General features: G+C 40.6%; 2 protein-coding genes across 2 annotated transcripts in view; both read left to right on the forward strand.

The window, feature by feature from the left end:
• The window catches only part of LOC311587557 (zinc finger protein 120-like), a 62,550-nt gene extending 35,309 nt beyond the window's left edge, over positions 1 to 27,241 (forward strand). The window contains exons 4-5 of the mRNA XM_084764520.1: positions 1,064 to 1,208; positions 27,113 to 27,241. Of these exons, the coding sequence (XP_084620646.1) occupies positions 1,064 to 1,208; positions 27,113 to 27,172 (205 nt within the window). The 3' untranslated portion in view covers positions 27,173 to 27,241. The remainder of the gene's footprint in view (positions 1 to 1,063; positions 1,209 to 27,112) is intronic.
• LOC311586313 (uncharacterized protein) lies at positions 23,252 to 26,007 on the forward strand (the record flags this gene model as incomplete). The annotated part of the gene is made up of 4 exons (XM_084762283.1): positions 23,252 to 23,505; positions 23,709 to 23,769; positions 24,878 to 25,599; positions 25,859 to 26,007. The coding sequence occupies exons 1-4, from the start codon at positions 23,472 to 23,474 to the stop codon at positions 26,005 to 26,007; spliced, it is 966 nt and encodes a 321-aa protein (XP_084618409.1). The 5' UTR covers positions 23,252 to 23,471.
• Positions 27,242 to 27,617: the final 376 nt, after the last annotated feature.

Raw genomic sequence — 27,617 nt, forward strand, 5'->3', positions numbered from 1 at the left:
TAGTACATCCTTTAAGTTCTAAAGAAAAACAAGAGTGTAAATATGCACTGTTTTAAGTGTATCGATGATTATTCAATTCTTACAAAGACATGTACCTCAAAATCAGGCATCTGATTTATGTTTGTACGGCATTTCTCTAAGAAAGAAGATAAGAAAACAACGCATTAACAAATATCACCATTTGAATCATAGCTAGCTAGATTGTAGAACTGCTAACTCTTTAGTCTCATAATACTTAGATGCTTCAGAAATATACACATTAACCTTCTAATAAACAAATAGTCCATAATAAAGCTCATGTTCATAATATATTTGGTAGGTTTAGTGAGAGGAGCAGTTTGTGAAAGTGAAGAAAGTTATTCTGGAGAAACTTTTATCCCTATACAATATTTCAATGAGAAAAACAGGAAGTGAGACTGTGAATGCAGGGTAAACCTTTTCATTTGCTATCTTCTTTAATAGATATATCATTTATCACAATGGATGAAAGCCCTGTCAGCATAGGAACATTGAACAAAGCAATATAACCCTCTGTTACCCAGAAGAATTAGAAGATTTGTAGTAGTACCCATAATGTGTAGACTTTCTGAATGTAATACTGTGTACAATTAATGGCTTTTCCAATTTTATTGGCAATATATCCACACACTTGCACTACAGGAAAACTTCCATGAGTACTATCAATGTGGATTGCCTCTGTTTGCCTCGGTTCACTTTACAATTGTAGTATGACTGACATGATAGGAAAAACTTTAATGCATCCAGAGTGGTAATTCTGACTTCTCCCAGTTCTCTTCCAACATGTGAAAACCCTCTTCTGTAGTAAAAGGATGCTTTAAATGTGGTCCACGCAATACAGGATCTTCCAAATACAGGCCTCTGAGGAGATGCAAAATAACACATGAAGAAGGAAGGAAAAATGAAAGTTAATAAACTGACATTACCATGAGATCTGATTACTTTTAAAATTAGACCAAAATGTAAAATTAATTCACAGAGATAAAAATATTCATCAGTGTAATAAATGTGGTATAACCTTGACATGTGCCAATTATCATTGCAGGAATGGAAGAAGATACACTAGAGGAAAACCCTCTCTATTTATTCAGTGTGATAAATCATGGTTATGTCAATGTCATCCTCAAGGGCAAGAAATAATTCCTACTGGAGAGAAACCATATGAAGATATCCAGTATGGTGAGGCCTTTGTAAGTCACAGTAGTCTCCAAATTCATAAAAGAACAGAAACTAGAGCGAAACCCTATGAATGTGAACAATATTTTATGGTCAATGAACCTCAAAGTTCTCTTCAAATTCATGAGAAAATTCATACTAGAAAGAAACTTTATGAAAGTCAACAATGTGGTAAAGTCTTTGCGCAGCACAGATATCATCAAAGGCATGAAATAAATCATACAGGAGAGAAACCTTATGAATGTAATCAATGTGGTAAAGCCTTTGTATGGCATGGGAATCTTCAAAGGCATGAAAGAATTCATACAGGAGAGAAACCTTATGAATGTAATCAATGTGGTAAAGTCTTTGCGCAGCACAGATATCTTCAAAGGCATGAAAGAATTCATACAGGAGAGAAACCTTATGAATGTAATCAATGTGGTAAAGCCTTTGTACGGCATGGGAATCTTCAAAGGCATGAAAGAATTCATACAGGAGAGAAACCTTATGAATGTAATCAATGTGGTAAAGCCTTTGCATGGCATAGTCATCTTCAAAGCCATGAGACAATTCATCGAGGAGAGAAACCTTATGAATGTAATCAATGTGGTAAAGCCTTTGCACGGCACAGTAGTCTTCAAAGGCATGAAAGAATTCATACAGGAGAGAAACCTTATGAATGTAATCAATGTGGTAAAGCCTTTGCACGGCACAGTAGTCTTCAAAGCCATGAGAGAATTCATACAGGAGAGAAACCTTATGAATGTAATCAATGTGGTAAAGTCTTTGCGCAGCACAAATATCTTCAAAGGCATGAAATAATTCATACAGGAGAGAAACCTTATGAATGTAATCAATGTGGTAAAGCCTTTGTATGGCATGGGAATCTTCAAAGGCATGAAAGAATTCATACAGGAGAGAAACCTTATGAATGTAATCAATGTGGTAAAGCCTTTGCACGGCATAGTCATCTTCAAAGCCATGAGACAATTCATCGAGGAGAGAAATCTTATGAATGTAATCAATGTGGTAAAGCCTTTGCATGGCGCAGTCATCTTCAAAGACATGAGAGAACTCATACAGGAGAGAAACCTTATGAATGTAATCAATGTGGTAAAGCCTTTGCACGGCACAGTAGTCTTCAAAGACATGAGAGTATTCATACAGGAGAGAAACCTTATGAATGTAATCAATGTGGTAAAGCCTTTGCACGGCGCAGTCATCTTCAAAGCCATGAGACAATTCATCGAGAAACCTTTTGAATGTAATCAATGTGGTAAAGCCTTTGCATAGCACAGGTCTCTTCAAATGCGTGAAAGAATTCATAGAGGAGAGAAACCTAATGAATGTAATAAATGAGGTAAAGCCTTTTCCCCAGCAGAGTTATCTTCAAATGCATGAAGGAATTCATAGAGGAGCAAAACCTTATGAATGTAATTAATGTTGTAAAACCTTTGCATATCACAATTTTCTTCAGAGCCATGAAGGAATTCATATAGGACAGAAGAGTCCTGAATATAATGTGTGTGGCAAAGCCTTTGAATGTCATGATCATCTTCAAAGGCACAAAAGGATTCACACAGGAGAGAATCTTTATGAGTGTATTTAATATTTTGTAGTCTTTACATGCAATTACTTATTAGAGAGAAATTCATTGAATGTAATTAATGTGAGATAGCCTAGCAGTCCAGAGTATCTCACAGACTTGTTCTATGGAGCACGAAATTTCAAGAACTGGCCCACCTAGTCTATGCAGAGTAGGACATGAATTTTCCAGTGTCATGCTTGTTCACTATTGCGAGAGTCAATGTGCTCTCAGCAGTAAAGAACAGTTGTTTGATTCAGTGGCTATTTGGCCACATTTGTTTCATAGATGTCCATCAGCTTAATTGAAGTATATTGGATGTGCCACCAGAGGCAGCTGTGTCTCTCTGTCAGGAAAGGCCTTTCTGATTGACTGCCATATTCTGTAAATCTCTGAAGTGTTTGAAGACCATCTTTGTATTGAGCATAGTGAATACCCATGCATGTCTATCTGTGTGCGTATACTGAACAATCAACTATTCCAGTTTATCTAAGTAGATAAATATTGCTTGTTTCTAACTATGCACAATCTGCTTAACCTTGAAAACATTGGTACAATGTGACTCTTGAACTTACCACAAACATAGAACAATCAAGATCTGTATAATATTTGTGAAAAAATGAGGGAATGGAGGTAAATTGTCAAAAATATAAGCCTAAATTTATGTTTAAATTTTCATCAAAATACCTAGGGAAACTCCTTGAGGAAAAGTGTGACCTTGACCAAGTAAATAAGATTGTATGTGTAACAAACAAAGACTTCACTATGAAAATCACTCAGTTACCCCTAAACTGTTCTATTTCTGCCTTCTAGCTACTGCTAATCTCTCCTGCAGAGAGGCTCCATGCTCTAGAGCTCTCTCAAAATGTGTGCAGAAAACTAGTTCTGTGGCCCTACAGCCCCTCCTGCCCCCTTGTGGTTGCAGACAAATTCAGCCCCACTGAAACCACAAAGAAAACAATGTTGTAGAATAATTTATGTCCGCTTCCTGCCAGATGTATTATGTCACAAGGTGTGGAAAGTGCCCTGTTTATGTACTGTGCGCAGCTGAGAACCCTCTGCATCTCAGAAACTCCATTTGTACCCTGAAACTGAATTTCTGTGATTCATGCCATTGTGGCTGGTGCTATTGGAAAAATAAAAAGATTATTATTAAGTATTGCTGAAGCATAATCCCCATCAATGACTTTCTATCAGTATCTACACTATTTATACAATTTGACACAAAAATTGAATGTAGAATGTCAGGTTCAGTAGATCTAGAAACTAGACCTTCAGTTTTCCAGTCTGTCTTCCTACTGCGCACAAAAACCAATGCCTGTATGTGTACCCTAGAGAGTGATAGTATAAGCTCCACAGCTTTCCACTGCTTGGGCTTCAAAGCCCACTCATCCAAAGGGAATCCACACTCAGGAAATTCAGAGGTCGAAGGCCTCCACCCAGATCACCACAGAGACCAACACATTCACAGTGTGAATCACAGTCCATCTCAGTCCCAGCAGATCAGACTGTGACATACCACTACACTTTCTCGTCCTGGCCATGGGGCAGCTGCCTCCACAGTCACCATGGCATGGCATGTGGTATTCCTCACAGTTCCCTACAGCTGCATCAGAGAAGAATCCTGGAAAAATATGTAGGCTACCTTCCTCTCAGGCCCCTCTTTCCTAAACCTGCCCAGAGTCCCTCATTAGCTTAGAAACTCCATCTTGGCCATTGGAAGGTAGCAGCTCCTCTACCGGGTGATCAGAGGTCAAATACCTCAGACAGTTGGAGCCTTCCCAGCTCCACCCTTGCTCCCTCAGGCCAGACAGAGCACTACTCTGGGGAATTTGTTTTTAAAGAATTTTCCAGTCTCCCAGAACACTTCTTGTTTCTTTTCAAGGCACACATTCCTTTGTTTACATATGATGTTACACACTCAATATGCAGTACAGCCATTTCTATTCCATAGCTGGGAAGTCCTGCATCTGAACCTCAGTCAAATTCAAAGAGTAACAAAACAAAAAAGTGAATTTGAATGTAAGGTAAAGTGGAAAGGAAATAGCTGTTCCCATGCAGGGTGGAGTAAGATAGTTATAGATAAGAGCCAGAGACACCAGCAAGGGGGAGGGGGTCGTGGGAGGGTATCCAGAGTGTACATGCCCATGAGACATATGAAGAAAGGAAAGAGGGGAGGACCATGAGGAAGACCTAGAAGTCAGGGTTGTAAATGATAGAGGAAAAGCACCCGGTAACCCAAATGATTGGATTCCATAAGGAAGGGAAGCTAGGAGAAGGGCAGCCCAACACTAGGCTAGAGGGTAGGGTATGCCAACCATTACCTTGCAGTAAGTAGGGACTGAGTGATGCTAGGAGAACCTGACAGCCAGGTTTCTATTGATTTGTTAAATAGGCACCCAGACTTAGTCTCAGGCTTTAAGACTTAACTCTAGGGAGGAATGAAAAGGTTGAAGTAACTTAAGGATAATCTATATCGTTATTTTAAAAGTTGGAACAGATTTTGTGGTCAAAAATAATTCAGAGACTAAACATATGTAGTAGAGCACACCAAGATTTACTCCCATCTTTTCTCTCACCTTGTACGATTTCAAACAGGAAAAATAACATTCTTGTCAGGTAAAGCTAGACTAGTGTGCGCATGTATTCTGGGTTGGTGGAACTAAACAAACATCAGAAATTTGGTTTTTAGAAATGAGTTCATTTCCTCATGCCTATTTTTGATTGCCTTGGTCTGTGATCCTCCAAAAATGGATATTTGGACTTTTACTGATGATCTTAAACTGAATACCTGACTACTCATTGCTAATACCAATTACTGTCAAATGAGTAAACCTCTCACTTTTCTTCCTCCCCATCCATGTCTGTGCTGTGACTACATCACTTAAAAGTTGGTCAAGGAAAACAATACATACACAGGTCCCCTTTAGTTGTACTCCTCCCCCCAAATATCCAAAAAGGACAGAGCACAATCATTCACTGGTGCCTCTTTCTTCTGAATTACTAGTTAGGGCTGTCTTCCAGGCAGTGGCAATCAAAGGATTAGGTGCTCAAAAAATTTTAACTACACAGCATGAAGAAAGGGTGAGCTATAGGTGCTGTTGCTCTAAGCAGAAATAAATATGAAAGCCTCTGAGAAAAGGAATGAATATTTTAATTATTGGAAAACATTGGCATGAGCAGAAACAAATAAAAGATTAGAGCAGTGATACATAAAGAAGAAAATTCTAAAAACACCATCAATTGACCTTTTAGAAAGATAAATATAATTTGAAAAACACAAAGGTAAACTGATTTTGAAAAAGAGCAGAAACTTCTCTAGTAGAGGGAATAGCATTAATAAGACAGTTATTGACCTTGCCCCTATACACTGTTAGCTGCTGAGATCTTTAACCTGACACACACAGCTACAGCCCTGGCCCCTTAACTGAAATTGCAACATTCGTTGGCTCAAGGTAACCTAACCAAATGGTAACCAAACATCCATTCAGCTTTTATTCACCTGCATGAATTAATACAGCTGGCAAGTTACAAATCCACACACCCTGCTAGAATCAGGTCCTTCTTCACAATGGGGACTTCTACCTGTAGTGAGTCTCAAAACTTAGTCTGTGCTCTAGCTACTGTCTACCCCGTTTCACTGGGCATTTACTGCAGACCTTCTGGTCGGCTCTGAAAACAGAAGCTATGTCCACATGTTACAGAAATGCTCAGTTAATTACATTACTCAAATGAGTAATTTTGTTTCTTTCTTTGTTTGTTTGTCTTATTTTTCAAGGCAGTGTTTCTCTGTGTAGCCTTGGCTGTCCTGAACTCACTTTGGAGACTATGCTGGCCTCCCACTCACAGAGATTCCCTGCCCCTGCCTCCTGTGCATTGGGATTAAAGGTGTGTGCCATGACCACCTGGCCCCTGCTGGGCAGCCACCCTGAGCTCACCAGGTCAGAGCTGTTGAACCTGTCTGTTCTCCCTTCAAAACATTCAGGGACTTCCCTTCTTCTTCTTTCTGGAATCAGGGTGCATAGCTTGCAAAGCCTATCACTCAACTTGCAGTGGAGTATTCAATCTGTGCCACAAATGAAAGGGTACCCAAATAGTCAAAATTAGGGACAGAGTTTACTAACAAAAGTTTTGCTTTTGTGGCTTCATGCTGTGTACAGCTACCTTTCACATGATAGATATGAAAAAAACCTGGGACCAAAGAAAGATTCCTCTATCAGTTCTATTCACCTAGAGAACCTTGACTAGCATAGCTGTTCAATTGTTTTTCACTTTCCCACTCGAGAAGAGTTGAAGGCTAACAACAGTGTTTCCCAGTGTTTGTCATCTGTTTCCTGCTTTTCCCCCATGATTGTCTCATAACTCCCTGGTAAAAAGAAGCAGTAGTTTGCCTGTACCCAGCCTGAAGACACAAAACTAAAGTCTTGTCTCCTAACATTGCTCTTTCCTAGTGGGACATATGGATAACTCCACTGCAAGTTGAGAAATGGGCTCTTCAAGTTACCCACCTAGATAGAGGAGGAAGCAAGGGAAGTGGCTACTGGGTGTGTGACTTGTTGAGGTCAGGGTCACTGTCCACAGAGGGGAGGAGCAGGAGGCTGTGCTGAGGAAGCACAAGCAGTGTGTCCTCCTCGGGTTAGTTGGGAAGACAGATGTTGAGGCCATTGGAGGACAGTGCTACTGAAATGCAAGTCTCTACAGCTCTGGAAAACGTTTGGCCCTGGGTAGGAAGCTTGGGCCAGCAACCATAATTCTGTGCGCCTCCAGAGCATGCTAACCTGGAGAAGTATATATGTTGCTCAAGACGAAGTGGCCCATCAGGTCCTCCAGGTAGAGACACGCCCCAGTACAGATGGTGAGGCAGGTACCTCCGAGAATCTTGCTGAAGAATCAGCTGTGTGGCTGTGAAGGCTTGGGTGGTTCCCCGTGATGTGCTCTGACCTCTGCTGCTGAGCGTTGTGAGAGAAGCTCAAGCAAGTTCCAAAGTCCCGACATGGTGAGTGGAGGGTCACCGCCCAGAAATGGGAGGAGCAGGCTGCTGTAGAGAGCTAGCTGGAGTGGTGGGGCTGTGTGGGAAGACAGACCAGTAGGCTATTGGAGAATATGCACACGTGCTGCTGAAATGCCGATCTCTGCAGACCTGGAAATGTATGGCCCTTGACAGGAAGCCTGGGCCATGAACTCTTTTCCTGTGTCCCTTCCGGACACTCTAATTCTAAGGGAGGTGCTCATGTCGCTGGAGACTTGCGGGCCAATCAGAGGCTCCATGTGGACCAGCCAGTATGAAGATGAGGCTCTTTCTTCTGCCTGCCATGTACAGGTGCAGCTCTTTAGCTGAGCTTTCTTTAATGGTTCTGTGTGATTTGCTTTGAGCACTGCTGCTGAGTGCTGTGAGGGAAGCTCAAGCAAGGCCCGAAATGACAACACGGTGAGCTCAGGGTTACTGGGAAATGATGGGTTATCTCCACATGTGAAATAAGCCAATGGAAGCCAGATTGAATGTAAAAAGGGCAAGTTTACTTGGGCACTGAAACCCCTGGCCTAGTTCAGTAGCCCCAGAGGACAAGGCCAGAGGAAATCATCTGCCAAGCCCCCAAGTATGGCAACAAGGAATGCAGGTGAAGGAAGATGAAGTATCTGCCACCTGCTCTACTAGGCCCTTGGCCCCAAGAATGGGGCTTGGAGCATCTGAAGGAATGCTCAGAATGTGCAGAGGCTTTCCTTGCAGGGGGCAGGGTTGGAGAAAGAAGTGGGATTGAACAGAGCATGTAGGGGAGGCAGAGGGCAACTGCAGATGCCAACTGAACAGCCACAATGGGGAGGATCAGAAAGGTGAGCTGCAGGAGCTGGTGTGGTGGGTCCTCCCTTGGGCTGTGTGGTAAGCAACGGCCAGATGCGGCCACCTTTGGGGTCCTATGTGACACTTCTGCCTTCCTGGACCTGAACCTGGACCTAGACCTGGACCTGGACCTGGACCTGGCCACTGAATAACTTCCTATGGGGCTGCATTTGGGCAATTCCTCTGGAGCTTGGGCTCGTGCATAGAAATGCTCTAGGAAGGATGCCAACCTTGGAAAGCCTTATTTTCTATAGGATCTGCTACAAGTTCTGCCGTTAGCATTTAACGTTTAAGTGTAAGATCCTCTCTCTCCTCTCGAGTTTGTCTCATTGTATGAAAGCTTCACTTGATGCCATAAACATCTCCCTTTTATTTCAGTTCCCCGTGTAAGCAGTATACAAGATACAATTCTTACAAACCTTACTAGACATAAGACATAGCTTGTGCAAAACCTCCTCACCTCAGCTTTTGTAATTTCTATCTTCTATTTCTCCTTTCTTTCTCATCCACTAGGACCTTCCACTTAGGACTCTGTCACTGATGTTTGAAAGCACTGGTGTACTTTAGAAGTACTTCTGTCATCATGGCTCGGAACTGTCTTAAGTGGCTAGGCTTGCTGTGTCCAGTCCATATTTAAATTGTTCAAAACATAACCTGGGGACTATATTTAAAGGAATTTAAGGGCAGCAGCATGTAGAATGCAAAATCTGTTTTTAGCTGTCACTACAAAGATTTTTATTAGCAATTTTTTATTTGTTTGTATTATGATGTCTGTGTGTCAAGGCATATTAATCCTAGCACAACTGCATCTAATGTCTTGGAGAAAAGTCTTTCCAATAAAGCTATGCTAACTCAGGGGGGCCTGGCCGGCTGTCTGTTTCCCAGAAAAATGGCCTTGCTTTCTTCTTGACTAAAATTCCTATGTTCTTAAATTAAAGTAGTGTACCACAGCAGAGTTTTTAAATAACTCCTTTTACTCGATTAGTGAACTGTCCATTTCCATATCAGGAATAAAGATTTTCATATGGATCATGACTTCTGTCTTCAGATCAGAATAGGATGCACAGTTTATGTTTACACTGCAGAGTAAGCAGGACAGGGCATAACTAGCTCACAGACTAATGTTTAAGGCAGTCAGCTGCAAGAGCCAATACTATGAAGAAAGACCTGATTGAGGCCAGGCGAGTGATGATGTCATTTCCCAGCATGGATTAACTCATGCAGAATCAAGCAACAGGTAAACCCTTCTCTGCCATGGACTCTTTTTGTGAACTATGTATACTTTGCAAGAAAGTTTCCAGGTCCCCTTCTGAGGATCTCCAGCAGCCAGGCAGGGCTGTTTCAAGTTTTGGCCCTGGAATCCCCCTACATCATTCCCTGGGTGCCCCCTTTTTACATCTTCTGCTCACCTGGGTGCCACCTGTGTGTGTTCCATGAGAAGGGTTCTCAGATGTTCAGCTTGTGGTGTTGGCTTCTCCACACCTCCAGACAGCAACACCCAGGACTGCAGAGCTGCTGTGGCTAAATCTCCACAGTGCTGGGATGAGCGATCACACTCCTGGAGAAACTGAGAAGCTGAAGCCATGGAAAAGGCAGCAGCCCCCAAAGCATCAGTTGTAGTTGCTGCTGACAGGGAACTCACAGGGTGGGAGATTTGTTCAACTGGAGCTACTCTGTGAGCTCCAGTGCCAACTCTATTGTAGGCTTAGATTTTTCAAAACCTACTTTATTTAGTGTTTCTAAATTCCTTTATCTTCCTTTTAATCATCCAACCAGAGGTACAGGAGAAAGAAGGTTGATAGAAAAAGGGGGTGTGAACTAGTTTAGAAGCAGTTCTTTGGGGGAGATTCTATCCTTCCTGGCAGGATAGCAGAAATCCAGTCCAATAGGAAGCACCATACAATACCATGAATCAGTGACAGTGACACAATCCACCAGAGCCAGCAAGTCTCCACCTAATAGGTATGAGTCAGCAGAACTGGCCAGAATCAGCCAGAATACCACAAGAAGTTGTTGCAAGAGGCTCTCTATGAAGTGAAGACTATGGTGCACAATTCAACACTTGCTGTTTCAATTCAGTACTTGCTGCCTAGTTCAATACTTGCTGCTTAGAATAGAACAACAGAGGATGAATGTTTGTTCTGCTTGAGTTAAAGATAAATGTCTGTTCTGTTGGAGTTAAGCAATATTACCCTGCTTTGTTTCTTTCTCAGGAAAAGAGTAGGACACTAGCACATCCCCAATATCCCCTACCTTATATCCCATGGAATCAGTTTAAAATGCTTTGTCTATCCACCTAGGCACAGTGTACCAGAAATAGAACTAATTCTTCTTGTATGAGTTACACACAATACCTGACATAAAATTGAATCTTCCTGATGATCTTTTTAAATTACTCTGTGAATGATTGAGTCACAGTCTTTTTTCTCAAACCCATAGTATGTTCTTGACCAGTGAGTCCTTGTGAAATGATCAGTAAACTTTCTCTGGCCTGAGTTTGGTGTCCATGTAGTCAGTGTGGGCTCTTCCTGAACCCCAAGAGGGCAAAGCTAGCAAGCTTGTAGGCTTAAGAAGCTATTAGCTGCAGATAAGCCAATTAAAGCAGGTAAAAAATGTTAATGATGAGGCATGCCCTCATCAGAATGGCTGATTGCTATGTCTGTGAGAGATTATATTGATTGATGATTGATGTGGAAGGCTCTTCCACTAGGGTTGCAGTATTCCCTAGCAAGTGTGCCTGGGATGGAAAAGAGATCAGGCTGCAAATAAGAGAGTGCTCAAGTAAGCAAGCAAGCCAGGGAACAATGTTTGTCCATAGTTTTTGCTATAATTTTCTTGGTTGAGTTTCTATTCTAACCTTACTCAATGTTGGATTTTGAGCTGAAAGAATCATCTAAAAAAAAAAAACAACAAGTGAGGCAGAAGAAAATGCAGTCTCTGGGTTTAGAGAAAAAACAGAACTAGGTAGTTTTATTGGCAGTCAAATCCTTAAAGTGAAGAAGGGATTTTCAAGGAGCTTATCACCAGTAAATAGAAAGCCCTACATCTGCATTGGAAGCCTAAAATGGGTAACATCTGTTCTTGCTACACCTTAAATGAATGGAAAGTATAGTCAAAGTGATTGCAAAGCAGGAAATTCATATAAAACATGCTGTAACTCTGGTCCATGTCTGGCGTATTTTATCTCAGTTTAGAAACCAAAGTGGCAGGATCACCCATTGTTGTAGTATTTTGTTTTGTTTTGTTTTGTTTTTAATTATTTATTATTTATACAGTATTCTGTCTGCAGGCCAGAAGAGGGCACCAGATCTCATCATAGATTGTTGTGAGCCACCATGTGGTTGCTGGGAATTGAACCCAGGACCTTTGGAAGAACAACCAGTGTTCTTAACCTCTGAGCCATCTCTCCAGCCCCCATTGTACTGGTTTTTAAAACAAGAATGATGCATAATTCAAAGTCATGTTTTCTGTCTCTGTGACTTCAGTTCAGCGTTGCTCCAGCTATTTATGTTTTGCAGAGCCAGTGCCCCTGTAAGGAAACTATGAGATTTCATTTCACCAGTCTTAGGCTATGTAGCCCGTGTTGCATTTTGAGACCATAAGATGATGAGATACCTAAGCTCTGAGAAATACATCATGGAGAGATGCATATACTGAGTTAAAGTAACAAAACTGAGTGATGAATGAGACATTGCAGTCATAGGGCCATCTATACCCTGTGAAACTGAAGCCCCATGTATCTGAGACAAAGCTAGGGTACTTGGTGTTTGAGTTACTGGATTATTTATTTATTTATTTATTTTGTCTCCATCCAATCTTGCCTCACTATATGTACATTCCTCTCAATTAGAATGGGAAGGTTTATTCTGTTCCATTGTATATTGTAAAGATATAACCTGTTTCCAGATTTTAGAAAATATAGCTATCAAAAGATTTTCTAGAGTATCAGAAGAGTCTTTGTACTCTTTAATAGTGGATGAGCTATTGCAGACTGTTAGGACCATTTAAGTTGTTTAAAATGCATTTTCACTGTGGGTCAATAATGACCAATATCAGAATTTAATTGGTGAAATCAGAATGACTCTGGTTAGTGTCATTTTTTAAAATCTTATCTTCTTCTTTTTTTTTTTTTTAATTGGCTTTCTTAGGGGAGCTTTTGTAGAAGGAGTTTACCTAGATGTCTTTTTAGGGATGAGATTTGAGTGGCTGTAGACTCAAGCCATTTTATGTTTTTGTTTCTTCTGTGTTGAGTTTGAACCTGTTTGTACAGCTTCCTTCTCATGCTGTCAAGCATCCATGACTATAGACTGAGCCGCTCATTAATGAACAAATGATTTAAATCACTTTACAGCCTGACCTGTCCCTCCTCTACTCCCAGTCCCACCATCATTTCCCCTTTCCCCAAGTAGCCCTCCTTCTCCTCAGTGAAGGGGAGGCCCACAAGTGCTATCAACGTCCCCTGGCATCTCAAGTTGCAGCACGACTAAGAACATCCTTTCCCACTGATACCTAAGGAGGCAGCCCAGATAGGGAAAAGGGGATCCAAAGGCAGACAGAATAGTGAAGATAGCTCCTATTCCCATTGTTAGGGGACCGCATGATCACCAAACTGCACATCTTCTATGTATGTGTAGTCAGCCTATCTATGCTCTTTAATTATGGTTCAGTTTCTGTGAGTCCCCATGGACTCAAGATAGTTGACTGTAGGTTTTCTTGTGGTGTCCTCAACTACCCAGGATCCCACTATCTTTCTTCCCAAACTTCCCCCAAATTCCCTGCTCTCTGCCTGTTGTTTGGCTCTGGGTCTCTGCATCTGTTTCCATCAGCTGCTGGAGGAAGACTCAGAAAACTCTTATGCTAGAAACGTGTCTGCAAGCATAGCAAAGTATCATTAATAGTGTCAGGGATTGGCTCTTTCTCCTTTGGGTAGGTCTTACGTTGAGCAGCAAGTTATTTGCTTGCCATTTCTTCACTCTCTAATCCATCTTTATCCCTATACTTTTTGTAGGCAAGATAAATTTTGGGTCGATGGCTTTAAGGGTTGTTTTGTGTCCCCCTCCATCCGCTAGAAGTCCCTCGTGGCTGTAGAGATTGGCAACTTCAGACTCTTAGCCCCTAATGCTACAGGTCTCAGCTAGATTCACCCACATAGGTTCCAAGGACCCTTACTTTCCCAGGGATGCCCCATTCTGCAGAAAAGTGTTAATTCAGAACATGGCTGTTCTCATAAGAGATCACATCCAAAGACTTTCTTAGGCTTATGTAACCCAGCAGGCAAGAGATCACATCCAAAGGTCTTCTACATATGTGTGATCCAGTTGTAATACAAAACATGCCTTTAATCCAGGAGACAGAAGCAAACAGATTTGAGTTTAAGGCCAGCCTGGTATAGAGCAAGTATCTAGTAAAAAAAGTAGATCCATATATGGTGATATAGTCTTTTAATCCTAATTGAAGGTTAAGTAAATTTAAAGAAGGAAGCAGCACCCAGGCTTGAAAGTGATATGATTGTGTGGAAGAAGAGGTGATGAATCAGAGAAGATGTGGTATAATACGATATTGCCAACTCCCACTAGAGAGAACCAAGGGAAGCTACTGAAGAGGCATTTGTACAGAGAGAGGAAGCAGTTTTAGCAGGAACCAGACCACAAACAAAATGAGATGTCTTTCTCTTGCCAAAAGCTCAATGATGGTTCCATTACTTTAGGGGTTTTCTTCTGCTAAAATCAAATTAAGCTCTTACAAATGAATATTTATAAAAGTGTAGTCTTGAAGGCAAGTAAATACTTAAATAGAAGTGGATCAGGGCATAATGCTTTTACAAACAGTATTGCTGCTGGGCAATGGTGGCATATGCCTTTAATCCCAGCACTTGGGAGGCAGAGGCAGGGAGATTGCTGTGAGTTCGAGGCCAGTCTGGTCTACAAAGGGAGTCCAGGACAGTCAAGGATACACAGAGAGGCCCTGTCTTGAAAAACAAACAAAAAACCAAACAACAACAAAAGTACTATTGCTTCCCAGCACATCTTCCACAGTGGGCAGATGAAAAACACAGGTTTATTAGTGAAGGTTCTCAACATGAGCACAACTGGTAGAGTGGATCTCATTCTGTGTATTTTGAAAGTAAATTTTTTGAATGTCTCACAACTGTGGTCCAGCTAGTTCAACCTTGGCTATCTACCAAAAGAAACGTTAAGACTCCAGAACTTGTTTGGTCCATGAGGCTGGATGTCTTATCTGGTGCTCAGTATACTCCAGAAGTCCATAAATTAGGATGTACAGACACTAAAGAAATGAAAATTTCCTAACCTAGACTAATGAAAACAGGCAAAGAAAGAAAGCTTCCTTCTACAATATCTTCATTATATGTAGGTTGACACCCATAGGTGTGGCCCTAATTAAAGATCAATATTATCATCTCAAAAGATCCGCATTAAAGAAATGTCTTTCCGGTGTGAAAGCCTTATTTCAGAAAACTCTCTCCAAAAAGAAAGCCTGGGGTACTGTATCATGAGTCTGGACAAATTCATATAGAGGTCTGCCTATTCCTACTCATGCTCAACTAGCACATCCACGTCTAAAGATGGTCGCAATGTAAAGACAGAGACATCTGACGCCACTGTTGGGTAAAAATAATGCAGGAACATATACAAATTATAAAAAGAAGGACACACTTGCTTTCGTGGAGGACTCAAAAGAGTTCATTTTACCTAGCCCTGGCTGCTCTGATTGAGGCCTGTGACATCACTGTAGAGAATTCCATTCCTTCTTTTTTTTTAAACCTTGTTTTTATTTTATGATTACAAGTATTTGCCTGTATATATTTGTCCACAGTGCCTACAAAGGCCAAGAAGCTCTCAGATCTCCTGGTGCAGAAATTACAGCAGGTTGTTAGCTACCATAGAGCTTCTGGGAAATTCAAAAAGCATCTTCATTACTATCTTTGGCTCTAGTCCCAGGCGTTCTGACACCAACTCCTGGCCTCCCTGGCCACCAATGGTGAATGGGGTACAAAGACATGCATTCTCAGGCTGGGCTTTGTGCCGCACGCCTTTAATCCCAGCACTTGGGAGGCAGAGGCAGGCGGATCGCTGTGAGTTCGAGGCCAGCCTGGTCTACAAAGTGAGACCAGGACAGCCAAGGCTACACAGAGAAACCCTGTCTTGAAAAACCAAAAAAAAAAAAAAAAAAAAAAAAAAAGACATACATTCTGGCAAACCAGGACTCTAACTAGGATTAATGGGTATGGGGAGAGGTTGATGTAAGGCGTGGCCACAAAATTTATATATATTCAAGGATATGAATTGGCCTCCAAAATGCTGGGGTTACTGGCATGCTATCTGAAACTTGTATAAATAAATCACCTGGTAGCCTGTGTGTCACAGCAGGGAAGCAGCATGATTGCTAGTCTGTCACCTGAACATCATGCCTGGCTCACTCCCTGTCCTTGCTGATTCCCTATCTCATCTAAGAGCCCTCTGCTCAGCAGAGACCCACTGACACTTCTCTCCTTGATGGAGAAGACACCCTCATCCCCCATGCCCCCTCCCTTCGCACCTACACTCCACCCTCTACCTGCCACCCCCACCCGCAGCCCTAGCACAACTGTGGGTTTTTGTTTTCTTTTTAATCACCTTTCCACTGAGGATGATGTGTTGATTAACTACAGTGCTCTAAAATGATTATCATCCCTTTCCTGCTTTCCTCCCAGGTTTGTTTCATATCTATCAGGTGAAAGGTAGCTGAAGTTTACCTGAACATAGCATGAAGCCACAAAACAAAAATGTTGTTTCCTAAACTCTCTTTAATTTGGAATCTTTTGTGTATCCTTTGACTTGTGGGACAGACTGATAACTCCAATTCGAAATGAGTAATGGCTTTGCAAGCTGTGCACCCTGATTCCAGGAAAAAGGAAAGTGCCTGAGGGTTTTGCTGGGACCTCAGGCAAGCTCAGAAGTTGGGACCTGTTGAGCTCAGAGGCAAAGGGGGGATGGGTGGGCATCTGAGCTCAGGAGGCCTGAGAAGCTGGTTCTCCCCTGGGGTGAGTGCAAAGGTGGAAATGCAGGGTCTTGGAGAACAGGTGGGAGTGCTACTGAAATGCAGATCTCTCCACATAAAAAAAAGAGACTGGTCCTGCAATGGAAGCCTGTTCCAGGAACTACTGTGCTGTGTCCCTTCAGCACACTCTAGCCATAGGGAAGTGCTCCTGTCACTCAAGACTCAATGGCCAACCAGGGACTCCAGGAAAGAGAGAAAGAGTGTTCTTCCGGGTACCATGCTGTAAGTTCCTCTCTGTACTGGAGTGGACTTGAGTGGCCATGTAAGATATGCTCCGAGTGTTTTTGTTGGGTGCTGTGAGGAGAGCTCAGGTAAGGTCAGAAGACACAATATGGTAAGTGCAGAGTCACTGCTCACAGTAGGAGGAACAGACAGCTGGGCAGAGGAAACTGGGAATGTATTTGCTGTGTACTCCCTCATCAGCCCCCTGGGGCTGCGAGATAAGCAGCAGAAGATGTGGCCATCTGTGAGGTCCTTTTCGGTCTTAGTAATTTTCTGGACTTCGTGATGGTCTCTGACTAACTGCACTGTGTGGATTACATCTACACAAAGCATTGGGAGCAGGGGCTTGTGAGTAGAATCATCCTTGGCAGGATTACAAACTCAGACCCCTAGTTTCTCTAACTTCTAAAAATCTGTTCTTAGCATGTAACATTTTGTCTAAGATATATTTGGAAGCCCGGCATTATGGAACATGCCCCAAATCCCAGCACTCAGGAGGCAGGTGGCTCGCTGTGAGTTTAAGGCCAGCCTGGTCTGCAATGTGAGTCCCTGGCAGCCAAGGCTAAAACAGAGAAGCAATGCCTTGAAAGAAAGAAAGAAACAAACAAACAATATATATATATATATATATATATATATATATATATATATATATATATATATATATATGTGTGTGTGTGTGTGTGTGTGTGTGTGTGTGTGTGTGTGTGTGTGTGTGTGTATGAGAAGCCTCACATATGGTCCATTTCCTCCATGGATGTAGTACACAAGATGCTATTCTTGAGAAGCTTATTTGGCATAAGTCATAGCTTGTGCCAGTCTTCCCCACCTCAGCTCTTCTAGTTTCTACCTTCTACTTTAATCTTCTCATCTTGTGGGACCTCCAACTCTGGACCTTGTCACTGAAGAATAAGCTGCTTTTTCAGGGCACTAGTGTATTTCAGAAAGGATTCTGGGAATGTATTTGCTGTGTAATCCCTCATCAGTCTAAGTGGCCAAACTTGCAGTCTCAGACCATATTGAAATTGTTCCAAACATAACCTGGGTCCTGAACTGAAAAGACATGAGAGCTTATGTGGAATGCCAAATCTGTTGGCAGCATTAGCCAGAACTGGATTCATGCTGTCATTAACAGATTTTTAAAAGTAATCTTTCAATTGTGTGTAGAGTGTTTTCTTCCTGAAAAGGCATGTTAATTCTAGGACAGCTGTATTTTTATTCTTTTGGAAAATGTTTCTGAGACCAACTATGTTGACTCAGGTTGCTTAGATACCAACCTGTTGCTCCTCAGGGCAGTGACCTTGTTTTCCTCTTGGTGAAAAATTCTAAATTCCCTAGATAAAAGACTATACAACAACAGTGTTTTAAAATTACTCATTTGAAGCTGAGCTTGGTGGCCACACCTTAATCCCAAGCACTTAAGAAGTAGAAGCAGGTGGATCCCTGTGAGTTCAAGGCCAGCCTGGTCTACAAAGTGAGTCTAGGACAGTCTCGAAAACACAGACAAACATAATTAGTCTTTTGAGCAATGTAATGAACTGGCTATTTTAGAAACATGTGCAGCATGGCTTCTGCTGTCATACCGGAAGAGGAGGTCTGTAGAAAGTGCCCAGTGAAACTGGGTAGACAATGGCTAGATCACAACTAATGATTGAGACATTCATCTCCAGGGGTCCCCATTGTGAGGAAAGACCTGATTCTAGCAGGGTGTCAGAGTTTGTAATTTCCCATCATGTATTAATTCATGCATGTGAATAAAAGCAGATCAGATGTTTGGTTACCTTTTACTTAGGTTAGCTTGAGTCAGTAAATGTTACAATTTAGGTTAAGGAGCCATTGTTTGTAGCTGTGTGTGTCAGAATACAGATCCCAGCAGCTAACATTGCACATAGGGGCAAGGTCAATCACTCTTACTAATGCCATTCCCTCCAACCGACAAGTTTCTGCTCTTTTTAAAAATCAGTCTGCGTATGTGTTTTTCAAATTATATTTATCTTTCTAAAAAGGCAGTGGATGGTATATTTAGAATTCACTTTTTTATGCATCACTGATTTAATTTTTTATTTGTTTCTGCTCATGCCAATGTTTCCCAGTAATTAAAATATTCATTCTTTTTCTCAAAGGCTTTCATATTCTTTTCTGTTAGAGTAACATCTCCTGTAGCTCACCCTTTCTTCATGCTGTGTAGTTAAGACTTTTTTGAGCACCTAACCCTCTCATTCCCACTGCTTGGAAGATGGTCTTTCAATTCCTTACAGGCAAGGCTCTAACTAGTAACTCAGGAGAAAGAGGCACCAGTGAATGATTGTCCTTGAACTTCCTTGGATTTGGGGGGGGGAGTTACAAATAAAGGGGACCTGTGTAACTTTGAAGTGATGTAGTCACAGCACAGAAATGGATGGGGAGTCCTACAAGGGGTGGCCCTCAGACAAGCTGAAGACCAGAAGAGAGGTCTCCTGGGGAAAGTTATAGAGTGGGGCAAAGGGGCAGAACTTGAAGCAGCAGGGTTTGGCTGCTAGAAATCCTCAGGCAGGGTCCTGGACAGTTCCTGCCAAGTCTACAAAGCTTACCAAGTTTACAAAGGGAGCTCATGGCAAGAAGGTTTTCTCTGCCATTTGAGTTGGCAAGAAGAACCAGCACAGGGGGAGTGCTGGACAGAGTCTTCTTTGGTTTTGAGTTGACAGTAATCCTGTAGTTCTTGTTTAAAGGACATTGTTATATTTCAACATCGTCCTTTGTGCCTGCTTTAATCAGTGGTGCCATCTATGTTGTGTGATTTTAGTAAGTATAATCTACTTATATTGCTGTTTCTCTAGAGAATGATAGAACTTCCCCGATTGTTGTCTTCTGAAATTTTAATATGTTATAAGTTCCTAATTTGGGGGATTTTCTGTGGAGAAACAATTTTACTTTTGTCTTCTTGATCCTAAAGACCTGCTTCTTCTCATTTCTTAGCAAATCTGCATTCCGATTAGTGCAATCATCAGTGTTTGGTGTCTTGCTACTTAAATGACTGATGTGGTTAACAAGTTTATTTGAGTGTTTAAATCATTCTCATGTTTTATTGTGTCTGTGTTCAAATGGATTTGGGTACTGGACATTTCTGAGCTTCAAGTGATGGTGTGGACTCATCAGGATGGCTGGTTGCATGTTTGTTAGAGATTGTGGTGATTGTTGACTGCTGTGGGGATGCTTTTCCATTGAGGTTGAAAATATCCCCAAGTAGGTGTAACTTCACCGGATAAGAGATATAACTGAGCATGAGACAGTGACAAAGCAAGAGACCAAGCCAGGAAACAATGTTTATTAATTGTTTTGGCTTCATTTTCTAGCTTGAGATTCTGCCTGTAGCTCCAAAATGATGGAGTGTGATCTGACAGGACCAAACATGTAAACCTATTCAGACCTAAAATACTTTTGGTTAGAGGATTTAGTCACAACAGCCAAGTAGTAAGTAGAAATTTATTTAAGATGGTGCACAACAAGTTATTTTAATGCTGGATACAACCTGGAATATTCTCTTTTGGAGGAAGGTGGAAAACTAAGGACATGAATAACAAAAGGCCTAGAGAGCTGTACAAAAAGAGATTACCCAGCTGCTTTTGTAGGTCCTGGAAGAGAGTAATGCAGAGAGTGTTGAGAGTATTATAGGCAGAGGCAGTTGAGGTCATAGGATTTCACTGTAAAATGTACTCCATGAAAAAATTAATCTAGATCTCATTTGTGTGATATTTGGCCCAGAAACTTTTATTCTGCCCATGCCCAGAGTAATTGAATAGGGCAGAATTAATGAATAAAGGCCAGATTTCTTAGATGGACTATTGAATCACTTGGGTGGTTATTGCTAGTGACTTATTCAGGACTACAGTGAAAAAAATCAACAGGAGGTGTAGAAATAAATGCAAAGTCTCTGGTGTAGAGAAAAAGAGCACTAGGTAGTTTCAGATGGCAGCCACATGATGAAACAGACATAGGGATTTTAAGGATATTATCATCATTCAAAAGAAGCCCTTTGTTCTGCTTCTTAAGCCCAAGAAAGTGGCCTAAGTGTAACGCTCCCTCAGGCTAAACCTAATGGAAGCAGTAGGCAAAGTGATTTCTAGACCCAGGAAGGAACTTCCTATAAAACCTTCTACACCTGTGGCCCAACTTGAAAAGGATTCATTCCAAATGAGAAGCCAAACTTGACCATATCATCTATATGTGCTGGTTCTGGAAAAAAAATTATGCAAAATTTCATGTCATGGATCCCTCCTCTGTGGTTTTAGTTCAGCACTATTCCAGCTATTTGTGTTTGGCAAAGTGAGAATACTGTGAGATTTATAGCTTCAAACTCTGAGTATGAAGCCTGAGTTGCATTTTGATAGGAAAAGATGTTCAGATACCTAAGCTATGAGAAAGCTGCCCAGGGAAGATGCACATAGGAATGGGAAGGAACCTAACTGAGAAATATGTGAGATCTTGCAGGGATAGGGCCATCTAAGTCCTTGGGAACCAAAGCCCTATGTCTCTGAGAAAGAGCAGCAGGAGTTGGTGTTTGCTCTGTTGGGTTTCCTGCCTTGGTCCATTCTTTTATCTCTTTGTACACATTCCTTTCTATTGGAATGGGAAAGAGTTTTCTGTGCCATTGTATGTTGAAGGATATAACTTCTTTTCTGATTTTACAAAATGTTGAAGTCAACAGATTGCCTTGAGTGTCGAATGAATCTTTGGACATTTGAACAGTATCTGTGCTGTTGCAGACCATTAGGATCATTGAATTGAGACGAAATATATTTTCTTCAGGAGTGACCAAATAAGAAAATCTCTCGGGTAGAATGCTGTCTTTGAACACTTGTCTCCCATTTGTGGCATTCTTTGGGGAATATTATGGAAACTTTTCTAAGAGGAGCCTTTCTAGATTCTTTAGTGAGGATGGGATTTGAGTGTCTATAGACTCAACCATTTTCCTGTTCCTTGTGTCTATGGTGTTGTGGTTGGAACTGACCAGTCAGCTTCCTACTTGTACTGTCTTCCCCTCATTAGTATACACTCCGTCCCTATTTCATAGAAGATGCAGTAGAAGCTATCCAATGCTAAGCTTTTTTGATAGCTTACAATTTTTATAGTTTGAATCAGTTTTTATTTTAACTGTTTTTGTTTTTCATTTTTTATTTTGAATTTTGACTTTGAAGAAAATGTTTTTTGTGTAGCTCTTGCTGTCTTGAAAGTGGGAAAATATACCAAGGTAACTTTTAACTTAGTGATCCATCTTACTCTGGCTACACAGTGCTGAGATTTGATGTTGCACAAAATGCCTAGTTTGTTTTATTTTTATATTACAAGCTGATGGGCTTGGGATGTAGTATTTGCATGTATGCTTGCACGTAAATGTGCTGTGGTGCATATTTTCATCCACATCTTGAATTGTAAAGTTGGAAGAGAGTATATTCTATTCCTCAGGATGGCATGAATTCATGACATTAAACTACATGAGCTTTCTGGGTCACTGGAATGTAGTTGTCTGTAATTTTACCTACAAGTAGCATTTATCTGAGTTTTTAAGCGAATGTGTGCATTTTGCCTTGTGCATGAATATGTACATGAAAATGTGCCTGGTCCTCATCGGGGTCAGAAGATGGACTCAGACTCAGGAGTCTGAACTTGGTATAATGGGTAGTTGTGAACTTCCAGTGTGAATACTGGCAATTGACTTACATTATTGGCAAGACCAGGAATAGCTCTAGTGTACCATCTCTCCTGCCCTATGTTGTTCATTTATTATCAACATCTATATTGGTAATATTTTCATCTCTCCATTTTTAACTTCTTAAACATATTTTCTATTAGTAAGATCTTATTTATGGTACCATTTAAATTGGAGCACTTCAAGTTTCTGGAAGATGATACAGAGTTGGAGGGAATGCCTGATACTTTGTAGGAACTTCAGTAAAGACCAGATAGTTCTTTTGTTTCGGCCTTCTGGGCCCTACCTCTTGTCTTCTGATCCTCTTGCTTTGGTGGGATGATGGCCAAACCCTACCACCCAAGGGAGAGGAGAACCACAATTTCTATCTCTTGCTGTCCTAGAATTTATTGCATAGACTTGGCTGGCAGTCAAATCATGAGCTACTCCTGCCTGAACTTCTTGACTACTGAGATTAACGGAATGAGAAAATATACTCAGTATAAAAATCATTTTTATAATTAATACTTGTTTATACAACTTCTCTGACATGAGCCCAGTTCTCCTCAACTGTTTCTCTATGTCCCCATTCCTCTATGTTGATTGGCATTTATCTTGAAAGGTTATATCCTATTCAAGGGCTGAGGAATGTAACACAAGTAGCAGTCAGTATTCAGGATCCTTATTAAATGACTTGGTTACATTAGAACATCTGTATCAGGAAATAAGTGGAGGAAGCCACAGAATTATGTAAATATATTGTCAATAAAGGATACAGTTACAGTGTTATCACTACCATGCTTTCTCTTGCACACCTGTATGAAATGTTATAGGATGCAGTGACCTATGATGATGTGAATGTGAAATTCACTCAGGAAGAGTGGGCTTTGCTGGATCCTGCCCAGAAGAGTCTCTACAGAGAGGTGATGCTGGAGACCTACAGGAACCTCACTGCCATAGGTAGGACTGTGAATTTTATGTTGCTTTCTAAATCTAGTGATAACTGTTTCTCTATTGCTGTTATTTCTTATTGCAATGTCAACTGAAACTGAGGATGAATGAGATGAATAAATCAGCCAGATGTCTGAGGTTAACTGAAGGGTAACTTGAATTTTGCCTAATTTGCAATAATATATCATGCACTTTCTGGTACTCTATTTTAGGTTACAATCGGGAAGACCATAACATTGAAGACAATCTTCAAAGTTCTAAAAGATCTAGAAGGTAATTTTCAGGTGCCAGTTGATACAAATGTGCACCAGAATTACTTTTAGTGCATCCTTTAAGTTCTAAACAGACGCAAGAGTGTAAATATGCACTGTTTGAAGTGTATCGATTATTATTAAATTCTGACAAAACCATGTACCTCAAAATCAGCTATCTGGTTTATTTTTGTAAGTCATTTCTCTAAGAAAGGAGATAAGAAAACAATGTATTAACAGATATCACCATATGAATCATAGTGAGCTAGCATATAGAACTGCTAATCTCTTTAGTCTCATACTACTTAGATACTGCAGAAGATATACACAGTAACCTTCTAATAAACAAATAGACCATAATAAAGGTCGGTGTTCCTAATATATTTGCAGTAATGTTGCTAAGTTTAGTGAGAGGGGTAGTTTGTGAAAGTGAAGAAAGTTATTCTGGAGAAACTTTTATCCCTATACAATATTTCAACGGAAAAAAAAAAGTGAGACTGTGAGTGCAAGGTAAACCTTTTCATTTGTTATCTTCTTTAATACAAATATCATTTGTTACAATAGATACAAGCCCTATCAGCATAGGAACATTGAAGAAAGCAATATAACCCTCTCTTACCCAGAAGAATTAGAAGATTTGTAGTAGTACCCATAACGTGTAGACTTTCTGAATGTAATAGTGTGTACAATGAATGGCTTTTCCAATTTTATTGGCAATACATCCAGAAAAACTTCCATGAGTACTATCAGTATAGATTGGCTCTGTTAGCCTTGGTTCACTTTCCAATTATAATATGACTCACATGATTGGAAAAAATTTAATGCAATCAGAGTAGTAAATCTGACTTCTCCCAGTTCTTTTCCAATATGTGAAAAACCCTCTTCTGTAGTAAAATGATGCTATAAATGTGGTCCATGGAATACATAGTCTTACAATCATAAGGCTCTTGAAAAATGCAAACGAATACTTGAAGAAGGAAGGAAAAATGAAAGTCAATAAAGTGATATTACCATGAGATCTGATTACTTTTAAAATTAGACCAAATGGTAAAATTCATTCACACAGATAAATAGATTCATCAGTGTAATGAATGTGGTATAACTTTGACATGTGCCCATCATCTTTGCAGGAATCAAAGAAGATATAATGGAGGAAAACTCCATCTCTTTACTCAGTGTGGTAAATCTTTCTTATGTCAAAGTCATCCTCAAAGGCATGAAATAATTGGTACTGAAACGAAACCATATGAAAATATTCAGTATGGTGAAGCCTTTTTAAATCACAGTAGTCTTCAAATTCATAAAAGAACAGAAACTAGAGAGAAACCCTATGAATGTGAAAAATGTTTTATGGTCTTTGACCATCAACGTTATCTTCAAATTCCTGAGAAAATTCATACTGGAGAGAAACCTTATGAATGTAATCAGTGTGGTAAAACCTTTCCACGGAAAAGTTCTCTTCAAAGACATGAAAGAATTCATACAGGAGAGAAACCTTATGAATGTAATCAATGTGGTAAAGCCTTTGCATGGCAGAATTGTCTTCAAATGCATAAAAGAATTCATACCGGAGAGAAGCCTTATGAATGTAATCAATGTGGTAAAGCCTTTGCAGTGTACAGATATCTTCAAAGTCATGAAACAATTCACAGAGGAGAGAAACCTTATAAATGTAACCAATGTGGTAAAGCCTTTGCATGGCACACTTCTCTTCAAAGGCATGAAAAATTTCATACAGGAGAGAAACCTTATGAGTGTAATCAATGTGGTAAAGCCTTTGCGCAGCAAAGTCATCTTCAAAGTCATGAAAGATTTCATACTGGAGAGAAAACTTATGAATGTAGCCAATGTGGTAAAGCCGTTGCCTGTCACAGGAGTCTGCAAACGCATGAAAGAATTCACAGAGGGAGAGGAACCTTATAAATGTAACCAATGTGGTAAAGCCTTTGCATGGCATAAGTCTCTTCAAAGGCATGAAAGAATTCATACAGGAGAGAGACCTTATGAATGTAATTACGATGGTAAAGCCTTTGTGCAGCAAAGTCATCCTCAAAGTCATGAAATAATTCATACAGGATAGAAGCTTCATGAATATAATTAATGTTGTAAAGCTTTTGCGTATCACAATTTTCTTCAGAGCCATGAAAGAATTCATACAGGACATAAACGTCATGAGTATAATGAGTGCAGTAAAGCCTTTGAATGTCGTGGTCATTTTCAAAGGCATGAAAGGATTAACGCAGGAGAGAATCTTTATTAATGTACTTCATATTTTCAAGTCTTTACATGCCTTTACATATAAAGAGAAGTTCTGTGAATGTAATTAATGTGAGATAGCCTAGCAGTCCATAGTATCTCACAGACTTGTTCTATGAAGCCGGAATTTTGAAGGACCAGCTCCCCAAGTCTTTGCAGAGTGGGACATCGATTTTCCAGTGCCATGCTTGTTCAGCATTTTGTTAGTCAATGTGCTCTCAACAGTAAAGAACAGTTGTTTGATTCAGTGGCTATTTGGCCACATTTGTTTCATAGACGTCCATTAGCTTAATTGAAGTATAGTGGATGTGCAGCCCGAAGCAGCTGTGTCTCTCTGTCAGGAAAGGCCTTTCTTCTTGAATGCCATATTCTGTAAATCTCTGAAGTGTTTGAAGACCATCTATGTATTTCCCATAGTGAATAACCATGCCTGTCTATCTATGTATGTATACTGAACAATCAGTTTATCTCAGTTTATGTAAATAGACAAACATTGTTTCTTTCTAGCTATGCACAATCTTCTTAACCTTGAAAAAATATACAAGAGACTAAATAAAGCTTTTCCTTTTATTAACTGAACTAGTATATAACAAGACGACAAGGAGGTTTTCTAGGAGAGCAACTACTGACCTGCATCTCCAGCCATCGTGAGCAGCTTGGAAGAGTTCACCTTCATAAGACTAGAACTACATCAAATGGGATAAAGGAGTAGGTGCACAACACGTCAGCAGTAACGACATGCTGTTGATAATACTGCACCAACTGTGAAAGCCCTTTCCAAGTGTGTATAATCCTTTAAGCATTGCTATTGTCTTATTTTGTTTTGTTTTGTTTTTTAATGAGTTTTTCTACAAGGTTTCTCTGTGTAGCCTTGACTGTCCTGGACTCACTTTGAGGACCAGGCTGACCTTGAACTCACAGCCATCCACCTGCCTCTGCCTCCCGAGTGCTGGGATTGAAGGCGTGCACCACCACGCCCAGCTTTTTTTAGTTTATGTTTTGTTTTGTTTTTAGCATTGCTATTGTCTGAATTTACCAATGTCCTGCTGGGGCACCTAGCTTGTCTTCAACAAATGAGCATTTAGTTTGTTTGTTTTTTTTTTTTTTAGGTCACCTTGAATATAACTGCAATGAACATGAGAATTCTGAAACCTCTAAAACTAATTTAAAGTGCATGGAAACTGTTCTCAGAAGATTGCAGGTATCCATAGCATTTCTGTCATTTTATGAGAATCTGAGAATGCTGCAAGGAGACCAGCAGAGCCAACTAGCCTAGATCCATGTGGACTTACAGAGATGGAAGCAACAACCAAAGAGCACACATGGACTGGACCTAGACCCCTGTACATATGTAACCCATAGGCAGTGTGATCATCATATGGGTCCACTAATAATTTGAGTGGGTGCTGTCTAGGACATAGACTGTGTTGGACACTTTCAATGTTCCCTAGCCAGACTGCCTTGCCCTACCTCAGGGGATGTGTGAGGGTTCAGTTCTAATGAGACTTGTAATGGTGGTATGGGTGTGAGAGCGCATGTGCATGCTCACATGCACACTTTGCCTTTTCTGAAGGGATGGAGGGAAAAGGGTGGAAGAGAGGGTATGGGAGGAGA

The sequence above is a fragment of the Acomys minous genome, assembly GCF_964271855.1.
Source record: "Acomys minous genome assembly, chromosome: 16".
Lineage (NCBI taxonomy): Eukaryota > Metazoa > Chordata > Mammalia > Rodentia > Muridae > Acomys > Acomys minous.